Source organism: Rhineura floridana, chromosome 3, assembly GCF_030035675.1.
Source record: "Rhineura floridana isolate rRhiFlo1 chromosome 3, rRhiFlo1.hap2, whole genome shotgun sequence".
NCBI classification, from domain to species: domain Eukaryota; kingdom Metazoa; phylum Chordata; class Lepidosauria; order Squamata; family Rhineuridae; genus Rhineura; species Rhineura floridana.
The window spans coordinates 192330146-192350757 of NC_084482.1; the positions used below are offsets into that span (position 1 = coordinate 192330146).

The window sequence follows — 20612 nt, forward strand, 5'->3', positions numbered from 1 at the left end:
GTGAAAGTTGGATATGAGAAAGATCAACTCATTTGAAATGTGGTGTTGGAGGAGAGCTTTGCGCATACCATGGACTGTGAAAAAGACAAATAATTGGGTGTTAGAACAAATTAAACCAGAACTATCACTAGGTGAAACTGAGGTTATCCTACTTTGGACACATCATGAGAAGGCAGGATTCACTAGAAAAAACAATAATGCTGGGAAAAACAGAAGGGAGTAGGAAAAGAGGAAGGCCAAACAAGAGATGGATTGATTCCATAAAGGAAGCCACTGACCTGAACTTACAAGATCTGAACAGGGTGGATTATAACAGATGCTCTTGGAGGTTGCTGATTCATAGGGTTGCCATAAGTCAGAATTGACTTGAAGGCACATAACAACAAAAACTGGTTGTTAGGTGACCAAACACGCTCAATCTGTTCTACCAGCTGCAGTATCTTCCTTTAAAAAAAGCTGTGCAAATATCTGTGTTTTCCTTGGTAGGATACAGCTGAAATACAAATCTTGTTTCAGCAGTGTTAGGCTTTTATGCACAAATTAGGGGGAAAAGAAAATACTGTAAAGGCACTGTTTGCAGCAACATCTAAAAGGCCAGCAGAATGGAGGAGAGCAACCGGACGTTACTTGTCAGCTTACAAGAAATAAAATTAATGAAGGGAAGCGGAAGGAGTGTGCATGGAGAAGGGAATGATTGACACACCCACCTAAATGCATCAGAGTGAAGTGTTTGCAAGCATTAGAGAAAGGGGGTAAGACTTTTTTTCTTCCCTTTTTGTATTATCAGTGGATTGGATTAGTACAGATTTATAGGGGGAAACTTGATACCATATGTTTGCTGGTATCATCATGTGATCCATGCACATTTAAAGGAGATGTACCAAACACACAGTAAACCACCATGTAGATAAACCCCTAAGCTCAAACTCTGTCATGAAAGCTCATTGGGTGGCCTTGGACCAATCACAGTCTCTCAGCCTAATCTACCTCACAGGGTTGTGAGGATAAAATGGGGAGAGGGAGAAGCATGTATGTCACCGTGAGCTACCTAGACCTACCCAGCAAAAAAAGTAACTGCCAAGAAGTTCTTTGTGGTTGAGATGAGTTGTGGTGTAGACAGGGCACCCCTTGCTGGATCGTCACCTTGTAGTGGTGAGTGGGTTTGTGTGTTCCAATGAATCCTATGAGCGTTGCAGTTGGGACTCATGTACTCCCAGCAGGGTCACCCATGGCGGTAAGGTCAAGGGAGAGGAACCAGACAAAGAATGATCCAAGAATGTCCTCAAAGGCAGAACAGGCGGAGGATAACAATGTGTACGTTACAACGGCTGTGAAGGTGGATGATGGCTACAGCAGATAAAGGACTTCCGATCGTTGTGGTACCAATGGCATTGGATTAAAGCCTTTTTCTGTCAAGATTGTTTGTTGATCATTGTGCGCCGATCTCTTCACATAAAACAACTTCACGCACAGGCATCTTCCAACCAAACAAAGACCTCATCTTGGAAGACCATCTTACTTGGCTACGAGTGATCGCCAATGAATGAATGAAAGACAGGGCACCATGGTACAAAAAATTGGCTTTTCCTATTGCTTTATCTCTATGGCAGGATAAAATCTGTACCTGTTGAATTTGACTGAGCTATTGATAAAAGCTCATGCAAGCATCAGTTAAAGAGGTGGCAACTTCCCCCTTGGAATCAAAAATGAGACAGATATGGTACTTATTGGTCACACGCACTTTGGCAGTTCTGTCCTCGTCTCCTCCTAAGCTGAATGCAGTGCGCCAGCTGTGTATTGTGCCTTGCCAGCTTCTTGTCACTGTACTTGTTCTTAGAGCCCTAAGCACCAAAACTGGGGGAGACGGTTATTCAGCCCTTGGTCGGCTATGTATGTGCAGGCCTGCCCTATGATGCACAGTGTACAGCTTTCATGCACAGAAGCAGTATCCTTGTAAGAAAACTCTCAATGACGGAGCAGTCCTCAGCCTAGTCTTGCAAACCAAAATTGACTAGCCACTAAGAAGACCAAATCGTCTGCTCGCATGACGAGTGTTACATGCTTTGTTTCTGCACCGCTCCTATCTGGACAGGGATAACCTGGCTTTGTTAATCTAGGTATGGGGAAACTTCGGCTGGACTACAACTCCCATCATCCCTGATTGGCCATGCTTGCTAGGGCTGGTGGGAGTTGTAGTTCAGCAACATCTGGAGGACCAAAGGTTCACCACACCTGATCTAATCTCTAGCAGCTGTAGATAAGTCAGTGTGCTCTACACGGGGCTGCCTTTGAAGACTGCTTGGAAACTACAGTTGGTGCAGAATGTGGTAGCGAGACTGCTGATGGCAATGAAGTGGGCTGAACGTATAACACCAGTTCTGCCACAGCTGCACTGGCTACCTGTACATTTCCAAGCCCAAGTCAAAGTGCTGGCTCAGGTCCCCAATGTCTATTTGAATGTCTCTCCCAACCTGCATACCCCAAACCTGCCTTCATCATCTGAGGCCCTTCTTCAAGTGCCCCCTCTGAGAGAAGTTTGGAGAGTGGTGACTGGTGACAAAGGAGAGGGCTTTTTCGGTGATGCCTTCACCAACCTGCCTATGGAATGCTCTTTGCAATGAAGTCCACCTGGCACTGACATTAACATCCTTCCAGCTCCAAACATTTTCTCCTAGGCTTTTGAGGGAATATTATCCTGCTTATGGCTGTTTCTGTGTTGTTGTTGTTTTGAGGGGGTTAGTATTGTTTCATCGTGAAACTTGATTAATATGTGTATGTAAGCTGCCTAGAAACTTTTTGTATTAGGCCACCAATAAATTGAGTAAATAATCATGTTATATGATTGGATGTCATGTTTGGGTCTCCTCCAAATTTGTGGCTTTAGATTTGTAACAACAGGGATTCACAAATTTTCTGTCAGCTTCATTCAGATGGTCTATGGTGTGTCTATAAAAATGCAATTAAAAATCATAAGGCATCTGGCATTACAATTAAGTGGTCCACCAAGACCCTCAGCAATGTTCAAGTGGTCCATGGGGGGAAAAGTCTGAGAACCACAGCTATAGAAGAAGGAACTGCTGAAGAGGTCAAACCAATCTTTTGTTAATAGTCAAGTCTATTAAGCCTCTTTTTGCATGGCTAAAAAGATTTGGCCATGTGCAGATGTGTTGCCGTAGAAATTACTAGCTAGTTATTCTTCCAGAAGAAGGGGGCAGGTCTTTTCTCTTCACCCCTGCTGGAAGCCATGTCATCCTGGGGATGGAGAGTAATAGACCAGGGGCTAGTCAGGTCTGGACTGAGCTGGTAACTGGGACATCACAGGTGCTTGGTTTGCTCTTTGCAGAAACCAACGCTTTGATTGATTTTGGGAACCCCCTTAAAAACCTAATGGGTGAGAAAGATCTGTTAGAAGGTTAATAGTGTGAGCCCTCTCATCTTATGCTCAGTCTGTTCATATGTGTAAATAAAACCATATATCACATAAGACGTCACTGTCTCCAGTGACCTTCATTCCAAGGAAACCAAATTTGAGGTGTGCAGGGGCACCCTGAAGTCTCTCACTGCACATGAAGATTTGGGTGTGCGTAACAATAATAAATGCTATACTTCCTAAGTGATGAGAAGTTCTAGGGGTAAGGCATCTCTGGATTTGGTTTCCTTTGGGTGAGAGAGGACTGGAAGCTTTGGGTATTTTTGTAATAGTTGCTTTATGTACAAATATACACACGAGTGGAGGCAGCAGATCTGCTACCCTCCCTCTACAAAGCAGCAGATCTGCTACCCTCCCTCTACAAAGCAGCAGATCTGCTACCCTCCCCATTAATCCCAAGAGAGGGGCCCTGTACCCCAAAGTGTATCACCCTCAGCCAATTTACAACTCACTCTCCTTTCCAAACACACCCATTCAAAGTATTCAAGACAGGGCAAACCCCTGACAATACGTGTGCCAGTCAGTTAAAGCCCATCTAGATAGTTGGAAACAAATAAAAGGAACGAACTCTGTTCCTCCAATTTACAAAAGCATCCCTGCCAGAACACTTAGGGTATGACAGTTCACAGTGTGTCTCCACCTCTCTCTTCTGAAAACGGGAGCGCATGCAATAGTCAAACCCCACCCCTTCTTACTGTGAAACTTGGTGGGAGCAGGTTGAGTGTTGTTGTTTTCAATCAGCTTCAAACAGATTTTGCAACTGATTGGCAGATCAACCCCTTCCCTCCCTAGTTGTGGCTAATGGAAAAGCTTTCCTCTGGTGACTAGTGTGTTCACAGCCTTAGAGTCAGTCCTTTTGCATTTACAAGTCTACCTTTAACCATGCTTGGATGGCTTTACTATTAATGACTTTGGGGGCTTCCGGATGAAGGCTTAATATTACAAACAGGAATATTACAAACAGGAATATCCTGATACAAATGAGTTGTTGGCAATTTATCAGATTTCCCCTGGAAAAGTTAAATCTGGATTAAATAGGGTGTGTGTGTGGCATTTTCATGCTGATGACGGTGTGTGTCAAAAGCTTGTATGCTTGAGCAGCACCCATCCCACAATGCACACCCATGTAGACATGAGATATATGAAGGCCTGGAAAATAAAAAGAAGAATTCAAGGGAATTTCCCCCCCATTCATCTCCATCTAATTTTTTTTGAAACACAAACAAAAGGCTTAGGGAAAAATGGAGAATTTTTCCAGTTTTTCTTGGCTTTCACATCTCTAGTGGACACACCCTTCATCCTTGAACAGTGTGCAATGACAGGGAAGGAAAATATGACTTCAGTCAGCATTCCTATTCACACAATGTGTATCAGATGAAGTTGTTAGATCAGGTTAGGTGGTGGTTGGTGCTGAGAATAATGGCTGTGAAGGTACACAAGTGTGAGTGTAACTATTTCACCCACCCCACCTGAAGTATTGATCATATTTAATAGTAGGTTCTTCATCAGTTTGGCCAACCTTCTGTTGAACACAGTGAGAAAATGTGTTCCACTTATTGTTGCAGGGAGACTATTCAGTACTTTTGTGCCCCTGATAGTTAAAACTATCATCAAACACACCCTCTAGAACTTCCCATTGTTCATTTTCATCAAGTTCCTCAGAAGGCAACCACTTCCTGTTTGCAAAAAGGAACTGCCCACTGTTATGAGCAAATGAAACTAAACTTTGCTCTTGTACTTTGCAGCTAGAAGACGCCAATGGCTGCACCAAATCCAGAAAAAACCCTCCAGGATGAAGCCACATGTTCCATCTGTCTGGATTACTTTCAGAATCCAGTGATGATCATAGATTGTGGGCACAATTTTTGCCAAGACTGCATTGCCCAGTGCTGCGAAGGGTCCATTGTCAATGTGTTCTCCTGTCCACAGTGCAGAAAACCCTTTCCCTGGCAAAACCTCCGGCCAAACAGGCATCTGTGGAATATTGTGGAACTGGCCAAGCAGTTCAGCTTGCGGTGGGCAAATGAAGCAGGAGATCAGAAGTTGTGCAAGAAACACCAGGAGCCCTTGAAACTCTTCTGTGAACACGATCAAACTTCAATCTGTGTGGTTTGTGATAGGTCCATGATGCATAAATATCACAGCGTGATTCCGATAGAGGAGGCTACTCAGGTTTACCAGGTAATATGGGGCAGCTAAAAGGGGATTTTGGGGGAAAGATTTTCAATCATGTATTTGTAATTACGATAAATAATAATGTCTGGATTCTAAAAGGAAGAAAGGTCAGTTAACAGCAAAGCTTGTTGAAATGGAGAACACAATAAGGGAAAGGCATGATGGTGACGATGATTTATTAGTGGCTTGTTATTTAAAGGTCTCCAAGCAACTCACATTAAAAACCTAAATATAAATAAATATATAGTACTATGAAAAACAGAACAAACAACCCCTATAAACAGCCACAGGAAGCTTGTCAGGACATTAATAACAGAACAGCATCAGTGATCTCTATCAAACAAATCCTGGGGGTAAAAAGTCTTTATCTGGCACTGAAAAGATGTCAGTGAAGGCTCCAGGCAGACCTCCCTGGAGGGTGTATTCCACAGGCGGGGAGCCACTTTGTAGAAACAGTAGAACAAACCTGGAATCCATGGAGATTCTTGGGGTGGAGGCATCTGAGAAGAACTGGAAGGTTGTTTGAATACATGTAGTAGTACATATAAAGCAGCTTCCTACCAGGCTAGACTGTTTGCCCATCTAGCCCAGTATTGCCTACCCTGACTGGCAGCTGTCCTCTAGTGTCTCTGGCAGAAGTCTTCCCCATTAACCTGCTGTCTGATCCTTTTTTAAACTGGAGATATTAGGGACTGACCCTGGGTCTTTGTGCAGTGAAAGGATATGTTACTGGGCAATGGTCCCTCTCCATCTGGGTCATGTGTTGCTATCTCTTCTTCCAAATGCCTCCTTCAAACCTACCTTTTCCTTGTGGTCTTTGGCCAGTCCTTTCGTTCCCTACTCCAACCAAGCTTGGAGGATGTTTGCCCACATGCTTGCCTTCCTGCCCTTGTCAGTCCTCTGTTGTTTCCTTGCTGTATTTTAAAGTAGTAAGCGCCTTGGGAAACTAGGGGGACAGGGGCTGCTGTCTATGTATGGAATTTACTCCCACAAGAGGCAGTGATTGTCACCAAAGTGGATAGCTTTAAAAGAGGATTAGACAAATACACGGAAGATGAGGCTGTCAGTGGCAACTAACCCTGCTGGATATGTTCTACCTCCGCTGTCAGAAGCAGTATGCTTTTGATACCAGTTGCTGGAAACCACAGGAGGGAAGTGTGTTCTTCTGCTCAGGCCCTGTTTGCAGGCTTCCCATGGACATCTGGTTGGTCACTGTGAAAACAGGATGCTGGCCTAGACGGGCCAGCAGGCTGTTCTTATGCCTGTAAGATGCATGTACATCGGTAGATAAAACTCCTGCAAATGCCTAATATTAAGTCACTGGGATCAAGCTTGGCAGCTTCCTGATCAAGCTCTTCCCGCGCTGCTGCCCCACATTTGTTCTGTATTCTTAGTCCACTTTATAGGAATGTGCAGCTTCTCTAAATTATTGCCTAATTTCAGAGAGGAGCTATAATGAAAGACTGACAAGCCCAGGCTTAGGACTCTGTGGCTTTCCAGATGTGGTTAAACTACAATTCCCTTCAGCCCCAACTCATATAGCCAGTGATCAGGGATGGTGGGAACTGCAGTCCAGCAACTTCTGGAAGGCCACAGATTCCCTATTGCTGATGTAGGCTTAACTTGAATTGGCAGACTTTGGTTCAACAACGCAGTTGTTTCCAAAGCCCCATAAGTCTTCTGCTCCTGTCTCTCGGCATCTCACACGGAATATCACTATTAAAGCAGCAAACATAGTAAATGCATTGTGAAAAGAGAGGGCTGATTTTTATTCCCTCCCGTAGACAGTCCCCCTCCCTTTTATTTCCCAATATATATCGGCCATCATATAACTGGGTTCTCCCTGGAGCTTACAAACAACAGAAGACATTTGTTGCTACTGTCTAACCAACTGATAACAGTTGTGTTATTTGATTATTTAACTGTGGGCTGCCTTGAGGTTCTCTGGTGTGGCAATATGAGGGATATGAATGCAGAGACAAATGAAGGGTTGCTGTCATACAGCATGGAGGTACTGCTTTATCTCTTGCCTATTGTAAGCTCTCTTAGTTGCTAATTAATGGGGAATGAGGTGATGAAAGAAACTTGAAAACTTATTTGGTGCTCAGCCAGCAAAAATACATAAATGTCATTCATTTTCTGTATTTTGATGGGTGGAAGGAAAGCTTTATCGCACTTGAAGATGGTGTCTGAAAAATGCTGGAGAAGTAGTTTTGGATTAGTTTAACACAGCAGAGAATGCAGTCTGATGATATCTGGAGGTTACTACCACAATGAGTTTAAATAATCTATCATGTTGTTTAGTTGCCTATTTTAAAAGGACATGTCTGATGGGCCCAAAAATGTATTCCTTGTCTTAGGAGAAAATACATCACTGTTTGCAGACTCTGAAAGAAGAGAGACATAAGATTTTATCCTTTAAATCAGATGCAGAAAAGCCATCCCAGGAGCTGCTGGTAAGTGCTACTATAATCTGAAGGCAGAAGTGTGGTGGGGAGTTTGCAACATCATCTCATAAGTACTGACTTTGCAAGACCATCTGATGAATCTGTGGCTGAGTTTGAATTTCAGTCCAGGTTTCACAACTGTAGCCTGTACTGGGACCTTATAGCGAAGGGTGGGTAATAAATGCTTATCAATAAATGTTTTTCCCCTGCTCCTTGCATCTGTCCCAAACAGATAGAAATGGAAGCTGAGAGGCAGAAGCTTTTGTCAGGATTTCAGCAGCTCCGCCAGTTTCTTGAGAAAGAAGAGCAGCTCCTGTTAGCCCGTCTGGAAAAGCTAGAGACGGAGGTTGAAAAGAGGAAAGAAGAGCATGCCACCAAATTTTCTGAGGAGATTTCCCATATCAATGCCTTAATTAGCGAGCTGGAGCAGAAGGGCCAGGAGCCACCATGTGGGCTGCTAGAGGTGAGACTGTAAATCAGTAAATCAATCAAGGGCCATAGCGTGGTGGTAGAACATCTATTTTGCATGCAGAAGGTCCCAGGTTCAATCCCTGGCATCTCCAGGTAGGGCTGGGAGAGACCTATCTGAAATCTTGGGCAACTTCTGCCCAGTACTGAGCTAGATGGTGTGACTTGGCATAAGGCAGCTTTCCTGCTTCCTGCCCATTTGGCTGCATACTCTTTATCATTTGGCATGCATGCTCCTTGCCACTTCCCTCAAGTGGTGCAATGCTGCAGGGATAACACCTTTTTCTGAGCTCTGGAAGTGCAGTATTTTGAACCTGGAAAAATGTTGCATTGACTGTGCACCCTTCCAAATTAATCAGTTCATTGTAACTGTGCTTGCTGCATGGAACATAGCTGCATACAAAATGATGATTTGAGCTTCTGGCATTTGTTCCCTTCATCAGAACAAGCATGTATTGCACATCTGCAGAAAAGGCTGAATTAATTGGCTTGTTTTGTTGGTTGTTGAGAGTGCTAGAGTTCCCAGGCGGTAGGTTTCCCATACAGAGTCCTGGTCTGGTCCAGCCCTCTTACATCTCGTTCCAGCAAGAATCCACAGATACACAGGAACAGGTATTTAGGAAGAGCTTTACTTCGTTGCATAAAGTTCTTGGTGACAAAACAGTACACACATACACCATACACTTAATCCGATTCCTAACTCCGTCTCTCACCCCCACACACGCTGTTCCCTGTTCCCATGCTTTATTGCCCTTGGGCTGATTAGGGCTCATTATGTCCAGCTGTGTGGCTGATGCAATCCTTCTCTAATCTGTTACATAGTTAACCCTTTCATTCCCTGTTTAGTTCTTTGGGAAGCAACATAGCCCAACATGTTTGGTACCCTGTTATGTAGTCAAACTGTTCTGTTGAAACAAATGAGGGTTGAAAGCAAAATGTGATGGGAACATGATGCAGCAACCTTGCTGTGGTTAAGCAGTTCTGAGCCTGGTCAGCGCTTGGATTAGAGATTACCAGGGAAATTTATGAAGGCTGCTGTGAGTTCTTTGATGAACAAAAGACAAAAGAGAAATGTAATAAATTACATTAGCTTCCAGGCCAAGTTCATGGTTCTAGTTTTGGTGTACAAAGCCCTACACTACTTGGCACCAGGATACCTGAAAGATCTTCTAACCCCTTATATGCCCTGTCAATCTCTGTGCTCTACAGGTGAGGGCCTTTTGTAGATACCATCTTATCAGGAGATCCATTCTGCACAATATAGAAAGCAGAGCTTTAGTGTTGTGGCACCGACCCTTTGGAATTCCCTCCCCTTAAATATTAGACGTGCCATCTCTTTTATGTTTTCAGTACCTGTTGAAGACCTTTTAACAACCCTTTTAAGTAGAGACCTTATCCCATTCCCAGTCTGCGTCTGTTTTGGAATTACTTTTTAAGATGTTTTTAAAGTCATTTTTAAAAGATTTCTAAGATATTTTGTTTTAATATGCTGAAAGTATTTTGTTAGGATGTTTTGGAGTTATTTTGGTGTTTTTATTTGCTGCCCTGGCAAACAAATTATTATAAATACATTATTTAAATAACATTTCCAAATATGTGCGCTAGATTGAACTTCCTAAACTGTTTTCTCCTCTTTTTCTCCCTAGGATATTGGAAGTATCTTTAGCAGGTATGAGGTGGTTCTTTCTGTTAACCATTTTTCCATACTCCACAGAATCAAAGAAGGCAATTCTAATGTAACGTTCTGCATGCGTGTCAAGATTTTTTTAGAAGCTGGTAATTGCCAAGTTGTTTCCAAAGGATAAGAGATAAAATATTTAGAAAAGTATGTTTTGTTGTGCTAAGTTGGGTTGATGTAGAAACAGGCAACCTTTTGAGAGAGATTGTTGAGATAATTACCTGTTGAAATTTTTTAATTATGCTATGTTTGTTTGTTTATTTATTACGTTTATATACCGCCCCATAGCCAAAGCTCTCTGGGCATTTATCCTCATAACGTTACTGAGGATGATGTGACCAGCAGGATAGTAGATAAAATGGTTTTGTTTGCACACCACGGTAAAGCATAGTTAATGGTTTACCATGATCGTGCCTTTCTGGTTTGTTTCCCTCTTCCCTGCTCATGCTGGGAGGAAATAAACTACAATCCCTGGCATAGTGTTATGTCTGGATCGGGGATTGTGTTGTGGTTTGTTTTGTTCCCCACAACCACAATCTGTAGTCAAGGTTTGTCCTTTGCTAACTGACCATGGTTTGTTGGAAGTGAAACACATCACTATCCCTGGTTCAGCTATAATGCTAAGCCACAGATTGTGGTTTGTTTCCTCTCTGTGGGATAGATAGGAGACAAACAGCCCACAAAGGTGTGTTACAGTAAACCATTAACTGTGGTTTATTGTGGCTTGCAAACTGGGCCAGTGTGTAAAAGACACTAATGTAAGGTTTCACTATACAATTATTTTTGGCAAATTTGTAACTTTTTAAAATGAAAACTCCTTGGAGAGAGAGCAAACAAGTAGATTAAACCAGCCATCTTCAGCTGCTGGTTTGGGACCGCAAGTGCATTGCCTCCTTGCGAGTGATGGGGTTCACTGTCTAGTTCCAATCCGCTTGTATTCCAATAGTCCATTGTTCGATCCCGATGTGCACTTTTTTTTTAATTCCCGCTTGCTTTGGCACTTGCTGATTTGATCTGCTGTGGAGTTTTTTGATGATTCAATCTGCTTTGTTTTTTGTGGTGAGAAAAAAATAATAATTTTTAACATAAATGCTAACATAAATGATCATGGTGTTCCATGTGGTTTCCCCCCTATTTACATATCAATGAGATAATCGCCTTTGAGTCTGTTTCTTGCTTCAGGATAACTGATGTGCTGCTTAATGATTTCCCTCCCTTTCATTATTCTTGAATTAGTTTGTCAGCAGCACTGCAGCAGCATCACCTCCCCAGTACCACTTTGTGTTTTTACGCACATGCACAGAGAGAGAGACCCTGATGAGCTGAGGACAGCAGCAATAAAAGCAGGACGGGTCAGGTTGTGTGGGTCACTCTTTCTCATCATCATCATCATCATGTTTCCCACACAAGAGGATGGAGATTCAGAATGCTCTGAGCTGTCTTGTTTGAAAAACAAGAAACTGCAGGATGATTTGATAATTAACATTGATGACACATGTAGCCTAGGACAAGCCAAGCAGCCAATATTTTTTGCATTATATGGCAATAACACAATATTTTCATAATATATAATGGACAAATGGTGATTGTTATCACACCTACAGTGTTACGAATGCAGCAACTTAAAGAAAATTATGAAGATAATTACCTAGAATAGGAGGAAAAATTTTAGAAAAATCTGGGCTGATTGTAGCTATGGCTTGAAAACATGCCAATTACAGCTGTGGCCCAGCACAAGAAATCACTGCCAGTCCAAAAAGATAGTGGACTGTCAAATTCAGTCAGAATCCAGTACATAAAAACCAACAACAAAAAATTCTATAAATACATTCAAAGCAGGAGACCATCTAGGGAGGCGATTGGACCCTTGGATGATAAGGGAGTCAAAGGTGTACTAAAGAACGATAAGGAGATTGCAGAGAAGCTAAATGAATTCTTTGCATCTGTCTTCACAGTGGAAGATATAGGGCAGATCCCTGAACCTGAACTAACATTTGCAGGAAGGGATTCCGAGGAACTGAGACAAATAGTGGTAACGAGAGAGGAAGTTCTAGGCTTAATGGACAATATAAAAACTGACAAATCACCGGGCCCGGATGGCATCCACCCGAGAGTTCTCAAAGAACTCAAATGTGAAATTGCTGATCTGCTAACTAAAATATGTAACTTGTCCCTCGGGTCCTCCTCCGTGCCTGAGGACTGGAAAGTGGCAAATGTAACGCCAATCTTCAAAAAGGGATCCAGAGGGGATCCCGGAAATTACAGGCCAGTTAGCTTAACTTCTGTCCCTGGAAAACTGGTAGAAAGTATGATTAAAGCTAGATTAACTAAGCACATAGAAGAACAAGCCTTGCTGAAGCAGAGCCAGCATGGCTTCTGCAAGGGAAAGTCCTGTCTCAGTAACCTATTAGAATTCTTTGAGAGTGTCAACAAGCATATAGATAGAGGTGATCCAGTGGACATAGTGTACTTAGACTTTCAAAAAGCGTTTGACAAGGTACCTCACCAAAGACTTCTGAGGAAGCTTAGCAGTCATGGAATAAGAGGAGAGGTCCTCTTGTGGATAAGGAATTGGTTAAGAAGCAGAAAGCAGAGAGTAGGAATAAACAGACAGTTCTCCCAGTGGAGGGCTGTAGAAAGTGGAGTCCCTCAAGGATCGGTATTGGGACCTGTACTTTTCAACTTGTTCATTAATGACCTAGAATTAGGAGTGAGCAGTGAAGTGGCCAAGTTTGCTGACGACACTAAATTGTTCAAGGTTGTTAAAACAAAAAGGGATTGTGAAGAGCTCCAAAAAGATCTCTCCAAACTGAGTGAATGGGTGGAAAAATGGCAAATGCAATTCAATATAAACAAGTGTAAAATTATGCATATTGGAGCAAAAAATCTGAATTTCACATATACGCTCATGGGGTCTGAACTGGCGGTGACCGACCAGGAGAGAGACCTCGGGGTTGTAGTGGACAGCACGATGAAAATGTCGACCCAGTGTGCGGCAGCTGTGAAAAAGGCAAATTCCATGCTAGCGATAATTAGGAAAGGTATTGAAAATAAAACAGCCGATATCATAATGCCGTTGTATAAATCTATGGTGCGGCCGCATTTGGAATACTGTGTACAGTTCTGGTCGCCTCATCTCAAAAAGGATATTATAGAGTTGGAAAAGGTTCAGAAGAGGGCAACCAGAATGATCAAGGGGATGGAGCGACTCCCTTACGGGGAAAGGTTGCAGCATTTGGGGCTTTTTAGTTTAGAGAAAAGGCGGGTCAGAGGAGACATGATAGAAGTGTATAAAATTATGCATGGCATTGAGAAAGTGGATAGAGAAAAGTTCTTCTCCCTCTCTCATAATACTAGAACTCGTGGACATTCAAAGAAGCTGAATGTTGGAAGATTCAGGACAGACAAAAGGAAGTACTTCTTTACTCAGCGCATAGTTAAACTATGGAATTTGCTCCCACAAGATGCAGAAATGGCCACAAGCTTGGACGGCTTTAAAAGAAGATTAGACAAATTCATGGAGGACAGGGCTATCAATGGCTACTAGCCGTGATGGCTGTGCTGTGCAAACCTAGTCAGAGGCAGCATGCTTCTGAAAACCGGTTGCCGGAAGCCTCAGGAGGGGAGAGTGTTCTTGCACTCGGGTCCTGCTTGCGGGCTTCCCCCAGGCACCTGGTTGGCCACTGTGAGAACAGGATGCTGGACTAGATGGGCCACTGGCCTGATCCAGCAGGCTCTTCTTATGTTCTTATGTCCAATTTAGCGGATATTCTCTTCCATCCTTACTCCTGACCTAAGGTAGATTGACTCAACTATATCTCCACCAACTTCTACTTGGTTTTAAAAACCAAAAACGTTAAGGAGAATTATAGAGAGAAGTGGAGGGAGGGAAAAACCAACATAACGGTGGTAATAAGCTAAAAGTGGGTCCTATGTTGCAGGATGGAGTTAAAGTTGGGTTCCACATCAGAAAAGGTTGAAGACTACTGGTTTAAATCAAACGTTACCCTGATGACTTGCAAATGAGGCATGTGATACACAAATTATCCCCCACGTTTTGGTGCTAGCACCTATAAGTAGTATATACAGGATGGATAATAGCCTGCTAGTTATGACATCTGCAAGGACTTTCACAGTGCATAGTTAAACTATGGAATTCGGTCCCACAAGGTGTGATGGACACCAACTTAGGTGGCTTCATAAGGGGATTAGACAATCTCATGAAGGATAAGGCCATCAGTGGCTGCTGTATGCTATCTTTAGGATCAGGAGCAGCATGCCGCTGAATACCAATTGCTGGGGAACACTAGAGAGAGAGTGCTGTTGTGCTCATGACCTGCTTGTGGGCTTCCCAAGAGTGTCAGTTAAGGATAGAATGCTAGACTAAATAGCCCTTTGGTCTGATCCAGCTGGGTTCGTCTTGCATTCTTCCTTTTCTGCCTAGACTGCTCTGAGCTTCACTAGCATGTGCCCATAGCCCCCTGCACCCAAACCTGCAAGTCCATTGACCGAGGTCCCAGATCACTTCTGTTGACTTGGCAAGTGCTTTACACTATGCGAATGTGTTCTACATCAGATCATCTGGGAGATATGAGTAGTTGTATGTGAATGAAGATTTTTCATGTGACTTCCTCTTTGTTAAAACTCTAGGTGCAAGAGGGACAAGTTTGAGCTTCCTACTCCACCAGATTCTTCAGAGCTTAGTAGAAAGCTCCAGGAATTCTCCAAAGAAAGTGCATCACTGCAAGGTGAACTGAGGAAATTCAGAGGTACTAAATGTATTTCTGAAGCTGATTGCTGGAAAGTTGGTGGTGGATGTTAAGGTTTTTATCCAGGCAACCAGTGAATGTATGCCCCAATCAAATTTAGCCTTTGTACGATATCCACCATAAAAAGACGCCAGGTTAGATTAAGACTAAATTTGTCATATTTTAATACTGTTAAAATAAATGGGATTAGATACTCATGACTAACTTGTCCCATTCATTTCAATGGGATTAATGCATGACAGTCGGGAAACATCCCAATACTATTAACATCCTATGCATGGTTAATGGGGCTACAGTAGTGTGAGTGTGATGGCTGACATCCTTTCTGCCCTCTTTTTTTAAAAAATGCTGTAGATGTATACTCCAAGGCTTGAGAGAAGACTCTTACAGTCTTCAGAGAGCGATAAATAGGTAAAGCTGAAAGTGTGTTTAGGAAGATGCATATTTTCAAAATGTTAACAATGTTTATGTATGTAATGTTTTAGTACTATGAATGTGTGCATTAGATACACAGTTTGTTTGCTGTTAAATATACCACATTAATGAATCTTAGATGTTTTCTTATGTTTATCCTCCTTTTCTTCCTCTAGAGACTTTAGATCAATCAAAGTGGATAGATGGTAAGTAAAAATAGAATATCTTTTAAAAAAAAGATGGCTGGGGAACCTGTCGCCCCTCCAGGTGTTGCTGAACTACATCATCCCTGACCGTTGGCCATGCTGGCTAGGGCTGATGGGAGCTGTAGTCCATCAACATATGGAGGGCCACAGGTTTCCCATCCCTGATTTAAACATTAACCCTGGCATTAACATAAAACTGAGGTTTAGCGTGAACAAAGAGTCTGAAAAGAGCCTTGAGCTCTCTCCTGTAGGCCTTACCCAGCTCCAAACAGGATAATTGAGTTAAATGTTCTTTTTCTAAAAGAAAAAAAAGGAGGGAATTTATAACACTAGAGGGGAAAAGATGAGAAGTCTGTTCACAGGTGCACAAAAAAAGAAATGTAATAGTGCAATGATGTTTTGAAGTTATTTTTGGGTGCATTGAGGTGCACGTATTCAAAACATGCTGGGCTATTGAATCTTTTATTCATGTGTCCCTTTTGAGACTCCATCTCTCCTCCCCACACTCATTTCTTCATTCTTAGGAAACCAGTTTGCTGTAAAAGCTGAACTGGTAAATTACAGTTTATGCTTGACATGTAAGCTAGGATCAAACCTCGTGATCCTGAGATTCCTTCTAGTTTTGCTCAAAGGGGTCAAATTGTGGTTGGGCATTGCATCTGAGCCAAGTCTGTGTCATACTATACAGTTGTGCTTCCAGACATTCAGTGACAAATTTTGCTGCCCAATTGGTACAAGCAATGGTAAATGGTCTAAAAGCAGGTGTCAGGTCAGCTCAGACACCTGAATCAACCCATCTGAACCAGACATAAGGGTCATCTACATGGTGGTTTACTGTGTGTTTGGTGCTATTCACATCCCCTTTTAATTCACATGGTTCACATGATGTTACTGGCAAACAGAAGTTATCATGCAGTTTCCCCCATAAATCCATGCTAACCCAATCCTCTGATAATACAAAAAGGGAAGGAAAAAAACGTTTTCACAATGTATCTCTAGTGCTTGCAGATGCTGTGCTCCAGTGCTTTTAGGAAGGTGTGTCAATCATTCCCCTCTCCACACCCACTCCCTCGTCCTCCCTTCTTTCATTTCATTTCCTGTGGGCTGACAAACAACTGCTCTTCCCTGTTCTGCAAGCTTTTTAAAATCTTGTTGCAAATGGTACCTTATTTTTCTTTTTCCCCTAACTTGTGCACAAAAGCACAAACAAAGATTTGTATTTCAGCTGTGTACCAGTACCACTATACCAGTGAAAATACAAATAATCACACTTCTGGGTTGTTGTTTTTTAAATGAATCCTACTGCAGCTTGTAGAAAAAACTGGGTATGCTTGGCTGCCAGGTAACCAGAGGGAGTGGAAATGTTAAATGAGAGGGTGTGGTCATTAGGAAACAGCATGATTGATCCTTCCCCTCAGTGTGAATAAAAAACACTGTGTTTGCAGCTGGCATTGAGCACTTACTGTGGATGGGGCAAATAGAAAATGGAGGTAAAAACAGCGTCTTTAGTACGAAGTAATGCTCCCATGTGAATAAGCCCACAACTTTCATTTCTGCACAAAGAATAAAGTTTCTAGCTGTTTCTTCTTACCTTGATAAAGAGAAAAACTGGACACAGAAGAGCAGTAACTGGTGAACATAAGAAGCTGCCTCATACAGAATTGGACCATCTACCCCAGTACTGTCTTCACTGACTGGCAGTGGCTCTCCAGGGTCTTGGGAAGGGGTCTTTCCCATCCTGGAGATGGCAGGGATTGATAATGGGACCTGCCTCATGCAAAGCATGTGCTCTATAACGGAGCTATGGCCCTTCCCATGGAGAGATTAAGCTCCCTGCTTTTCAAAAATAGGGTAGAGTTGGAGCAAGATATGCATCTTTGAAGATTTTTTTTATAAGATCCCGAAATGACAGAATGATGCTGCACATTGTGATGAGTCCTCGGTGGTGTGGCAGCATTTTCTGACTTTGTTTTAAAAGAGGTAAGTGAGAATGCCTGCATCATTTTGGAGCTCTGTTTCTGAAAACTGTTTTTAAAGAATGTAGGCAAAGGGAAGGGGAATTCCTTGACACGTGGGCGGCTGCATTCTGCACAGCACTCCCTCCTGCAACTGATATATTTTATGTGGGCAAAACTGTGTTTGCCCAGCCACTTTTTTGTTTGAGTGATACAAAAATATGATTGGTGCTTCCAAGTTAGTATTTTGTGGGAATGATTCAAGTGCACACTGGGAAGTTTAGGCTTTCTCAATTAAAATGGATGAAAGCACTATGGTGCCGTAACACAACAAATTGACTTTAAAAAAGGAACTGACTTTTTGTGGTTGGGAAAATGAGAGGGAAAAGCATTGGAAAGTGTGGAATGATTAATTGGAAGAAGTATAAACACCTAGCAAGCAAATCAGGATGAATGCTCATTGTCATATAACCTCCCTGCATACAAATTGGTATGAATATTCATTAAAGATCTGATATAACCTAACCTCATCTTAAGCTTTGTGCATGCAAATACAGATGAATGCTCAATAAACAAGCCGTTTTCAGCAAAGAAATATGGATCGTCTGCAAGAAATGAATAATTACTTGTTAAATAAATTAGTCTTTTGTAAGGGCCTTTAAACGCTTGGCTCCATGTCTTGACTGTTGCATTTGTTCTTTTACAGAGAATGTGACACTGGATCCAGAGACAGCTCATCCTCGATTTATCGTGTTTGATGATCAGAAAGCTGTTGCGTGGGGATCTGTCCGTCAGGAGCTGCCCTACAATGACAGGAGATTTGTCCCTACCCGCTGTGTGCTTGGTTCTGTAGGATTCTTCTCAGGGAAGCATCAGTGGACAGTGGATGTGGACAAGGGAACTTCCTGGGCTGTGGGCGTGGCCAAAGAATCCGTGAAGCGGAAAGGGCAGCTCAGTATTGTCCCTGAGGAGGGAATCATGGCTGTGGGTCTTTACAATGGCCAATACAAAGCTCTAACATCACCCCCTACCATTCTGAACGTAAACAAACATATAAAAAAGATCCAGATATGTTTGAACTATGAAGCAGGAACTGTAGAGTTTTTTGATTCTGAAGAAAAGAAGCGCCTTGTTCTTTTTACGGTCAAGTTTGTGTCGAAAATATTTCCTTTCTTCCGAGTTGGGGACATGACCACTGTGCTTCGTCTGTGTTAAATTCTGTTTTCTGTGAGACTTGGGCTTTGCATTCAGCATTCCCCCACCCCAACAAAGTAGTATTGACATAACTCTATCCTAATCCTTGATACTGAGCGCCAGCTTGGCAAATACAATGATTTTTGATTTGCCTTTATTCCCTTATCATGGGAGACTTGAAATGTGTACACCTTTTAAAATACGTAGTAAAGCTGGCTTCTATCAAGTTTTTATCTTTGTGTCTCTTATGGCTGGATTTTCTTGTACGTTGGAATCTGTGTAAAAGTGCAACATAATCATACCTTTTATCAGCTGTGAATAGTACATGTATTTTAAATTGTAGCCGCTCAGAAATACACAGAAGCAGTGACCAGAAAAAGATGGGGGCCCAGCTTGTAGATATTTTGCTGTGAAGTGTGGGACTTGAAAGTATGTGCATACATATTATTCACAGTGGATATGAGGCATATGTATTTTGCATTGGGATATTTGTGTCCAATGAATAGTATTGTAAGATATAGCCAGTAGGCATGGCTGAGTGCAGCCAGTTAATCCAAACTAACATGAGACAAAGCAGTGTTGACAAAAATTTATAGAAAAGTGGTATCTTGTCATTTTAATATGGTAAATACAGTGATAAAGTAAATCCACTTTGTTTTCAGTTGAGATCTGTTTTGGGTGTGTTTCTTGTAAATGCCTACAGTCTGGAAAATATTTTTTTAACTGAAGACTTTTTTCTGTTGAGTAAGAATTGATATACATTAGCATAAGCATTTTAAGAATTCTGCATTTTATTTTTTTATATACAATACGTGGATGACAAATCATAGATGATAGGAAACATTTAGACACTGGGTTGTCTGAATTATTTGCTCTGCCCTATATGTGATTTTCAAAAATGAATAAATACTGACAACTTCTTGTTAAATATGTTAATATGTTGCTGTCCTTCATGCTACAAATACAATATTGGTCAACTAAAAAAACAATTCTGTAAAATTCTACAATCAGTCCCTTCCATTTAGAGGCTATTTTAGTTCTTGTTGCAGCCATAATATTTGCAGTTTTCTCTTTGCTTGAGTGGTTCAGCTTATAAGAAGAAGTGTGGCAGTAATATCCATAATCATTGCTTTGCTTTGGTTTCTTATACAACAGAGGTGGGGAAACCTCTTTTGGCCCACGGACAACCTTTCAGGGGCCGCATTCCAGCGATGGAAGCAATGTATGTGGCTCATGCCTTTTGTACAGTAGGCTACATTTCGGCTATGCAAAAGTCATAAGAGTTCTGCACCCACACATCTCTTCATCTTCCATCCTGGCAAGCAAGAGGCATTATCACACCTCAAGGACACATTCCAGACAGGCAACAGCATGTGCGGAGGGCATGGAGCAGGGCCTGTGAGGAGCAGGGCCTGAAGAGGGAGCCCTGGAGGGCCACATATAGCTCCCCAGATCTTAGATTCCCCACCCTGGCCTATATGCTGTTGGGTCTCCAAATATAGGTTGAGGGATAGAGCATAACCAGTGATATTCATAATGAAGAACACAGAAACATAAATGACTCAAAGCAATGTGAAGAAATAAACAAGGCAACCCAAAGCACAGTGTTCAAAATAGCAGCAATTTATAATAGGAACGACTGACAAAATTAAAAGGAATAACATGCAGCCGTTACAAAGCAATGTACTAATAAAGCAATGTAAATATCTATTTCTAGACACTGTATATCTAGTTTCAAGACATTCTAAGCAGCCTAGCTGTTTAAAATGCCTACCATACTAGATTAAGAGAAAATTATAGTTGCCAATCCAGGTTGGTGGGTCTGTGGAACCCTTTGCCTCCAACAGAAGCAAAACAGAACCAGCTGGTAGAAAGA

General features: G+C 42.1%; 1 protein-coding gene across 2 annotated transcripts; it reads left to right on the forward strand.

Moving 5' to 3' along the window:
• The first annotated feature begins 5178 nt into the window (after positions 1 to 5178).
• LOC133380899 (zinc finger protein RFP-like) lies at positions 5179 to 19672 on the forward strand. Of its 2 annotated transcripts, none has more exons than XM_061619088.1 (7): positions 5179 to 5611; positions 7966 to 8061; positions 8285 to 8515; positions 10167 to 10189; positions 14849 to 14967; positions 15558 to 15587; positions 18249 to 19672. In XM_061619088.1, the coding sequence occupies exons 1-7, from the start codon at positions 5189 to 5191 to the stop codon at positions 18755 to 18757; spliced, it is 1431 nt and encodes a 476-aa protein (XP_061475072.1). In that variant the 5' UTR covers positions 5179 to 5188; the 3' UTR covers positions 18758 to 19672. The 2 variants fall into 2 exon arrangements, with proteins under 2 accessions (XP_061475072.1, XP_061475073.1); XM_061619089.1 differs by having other exon boundaries at positions 14849 to 14946.
• The last annotated feature ends 940 nt before the right edge of the window (positions 19673 to 20612 follow it).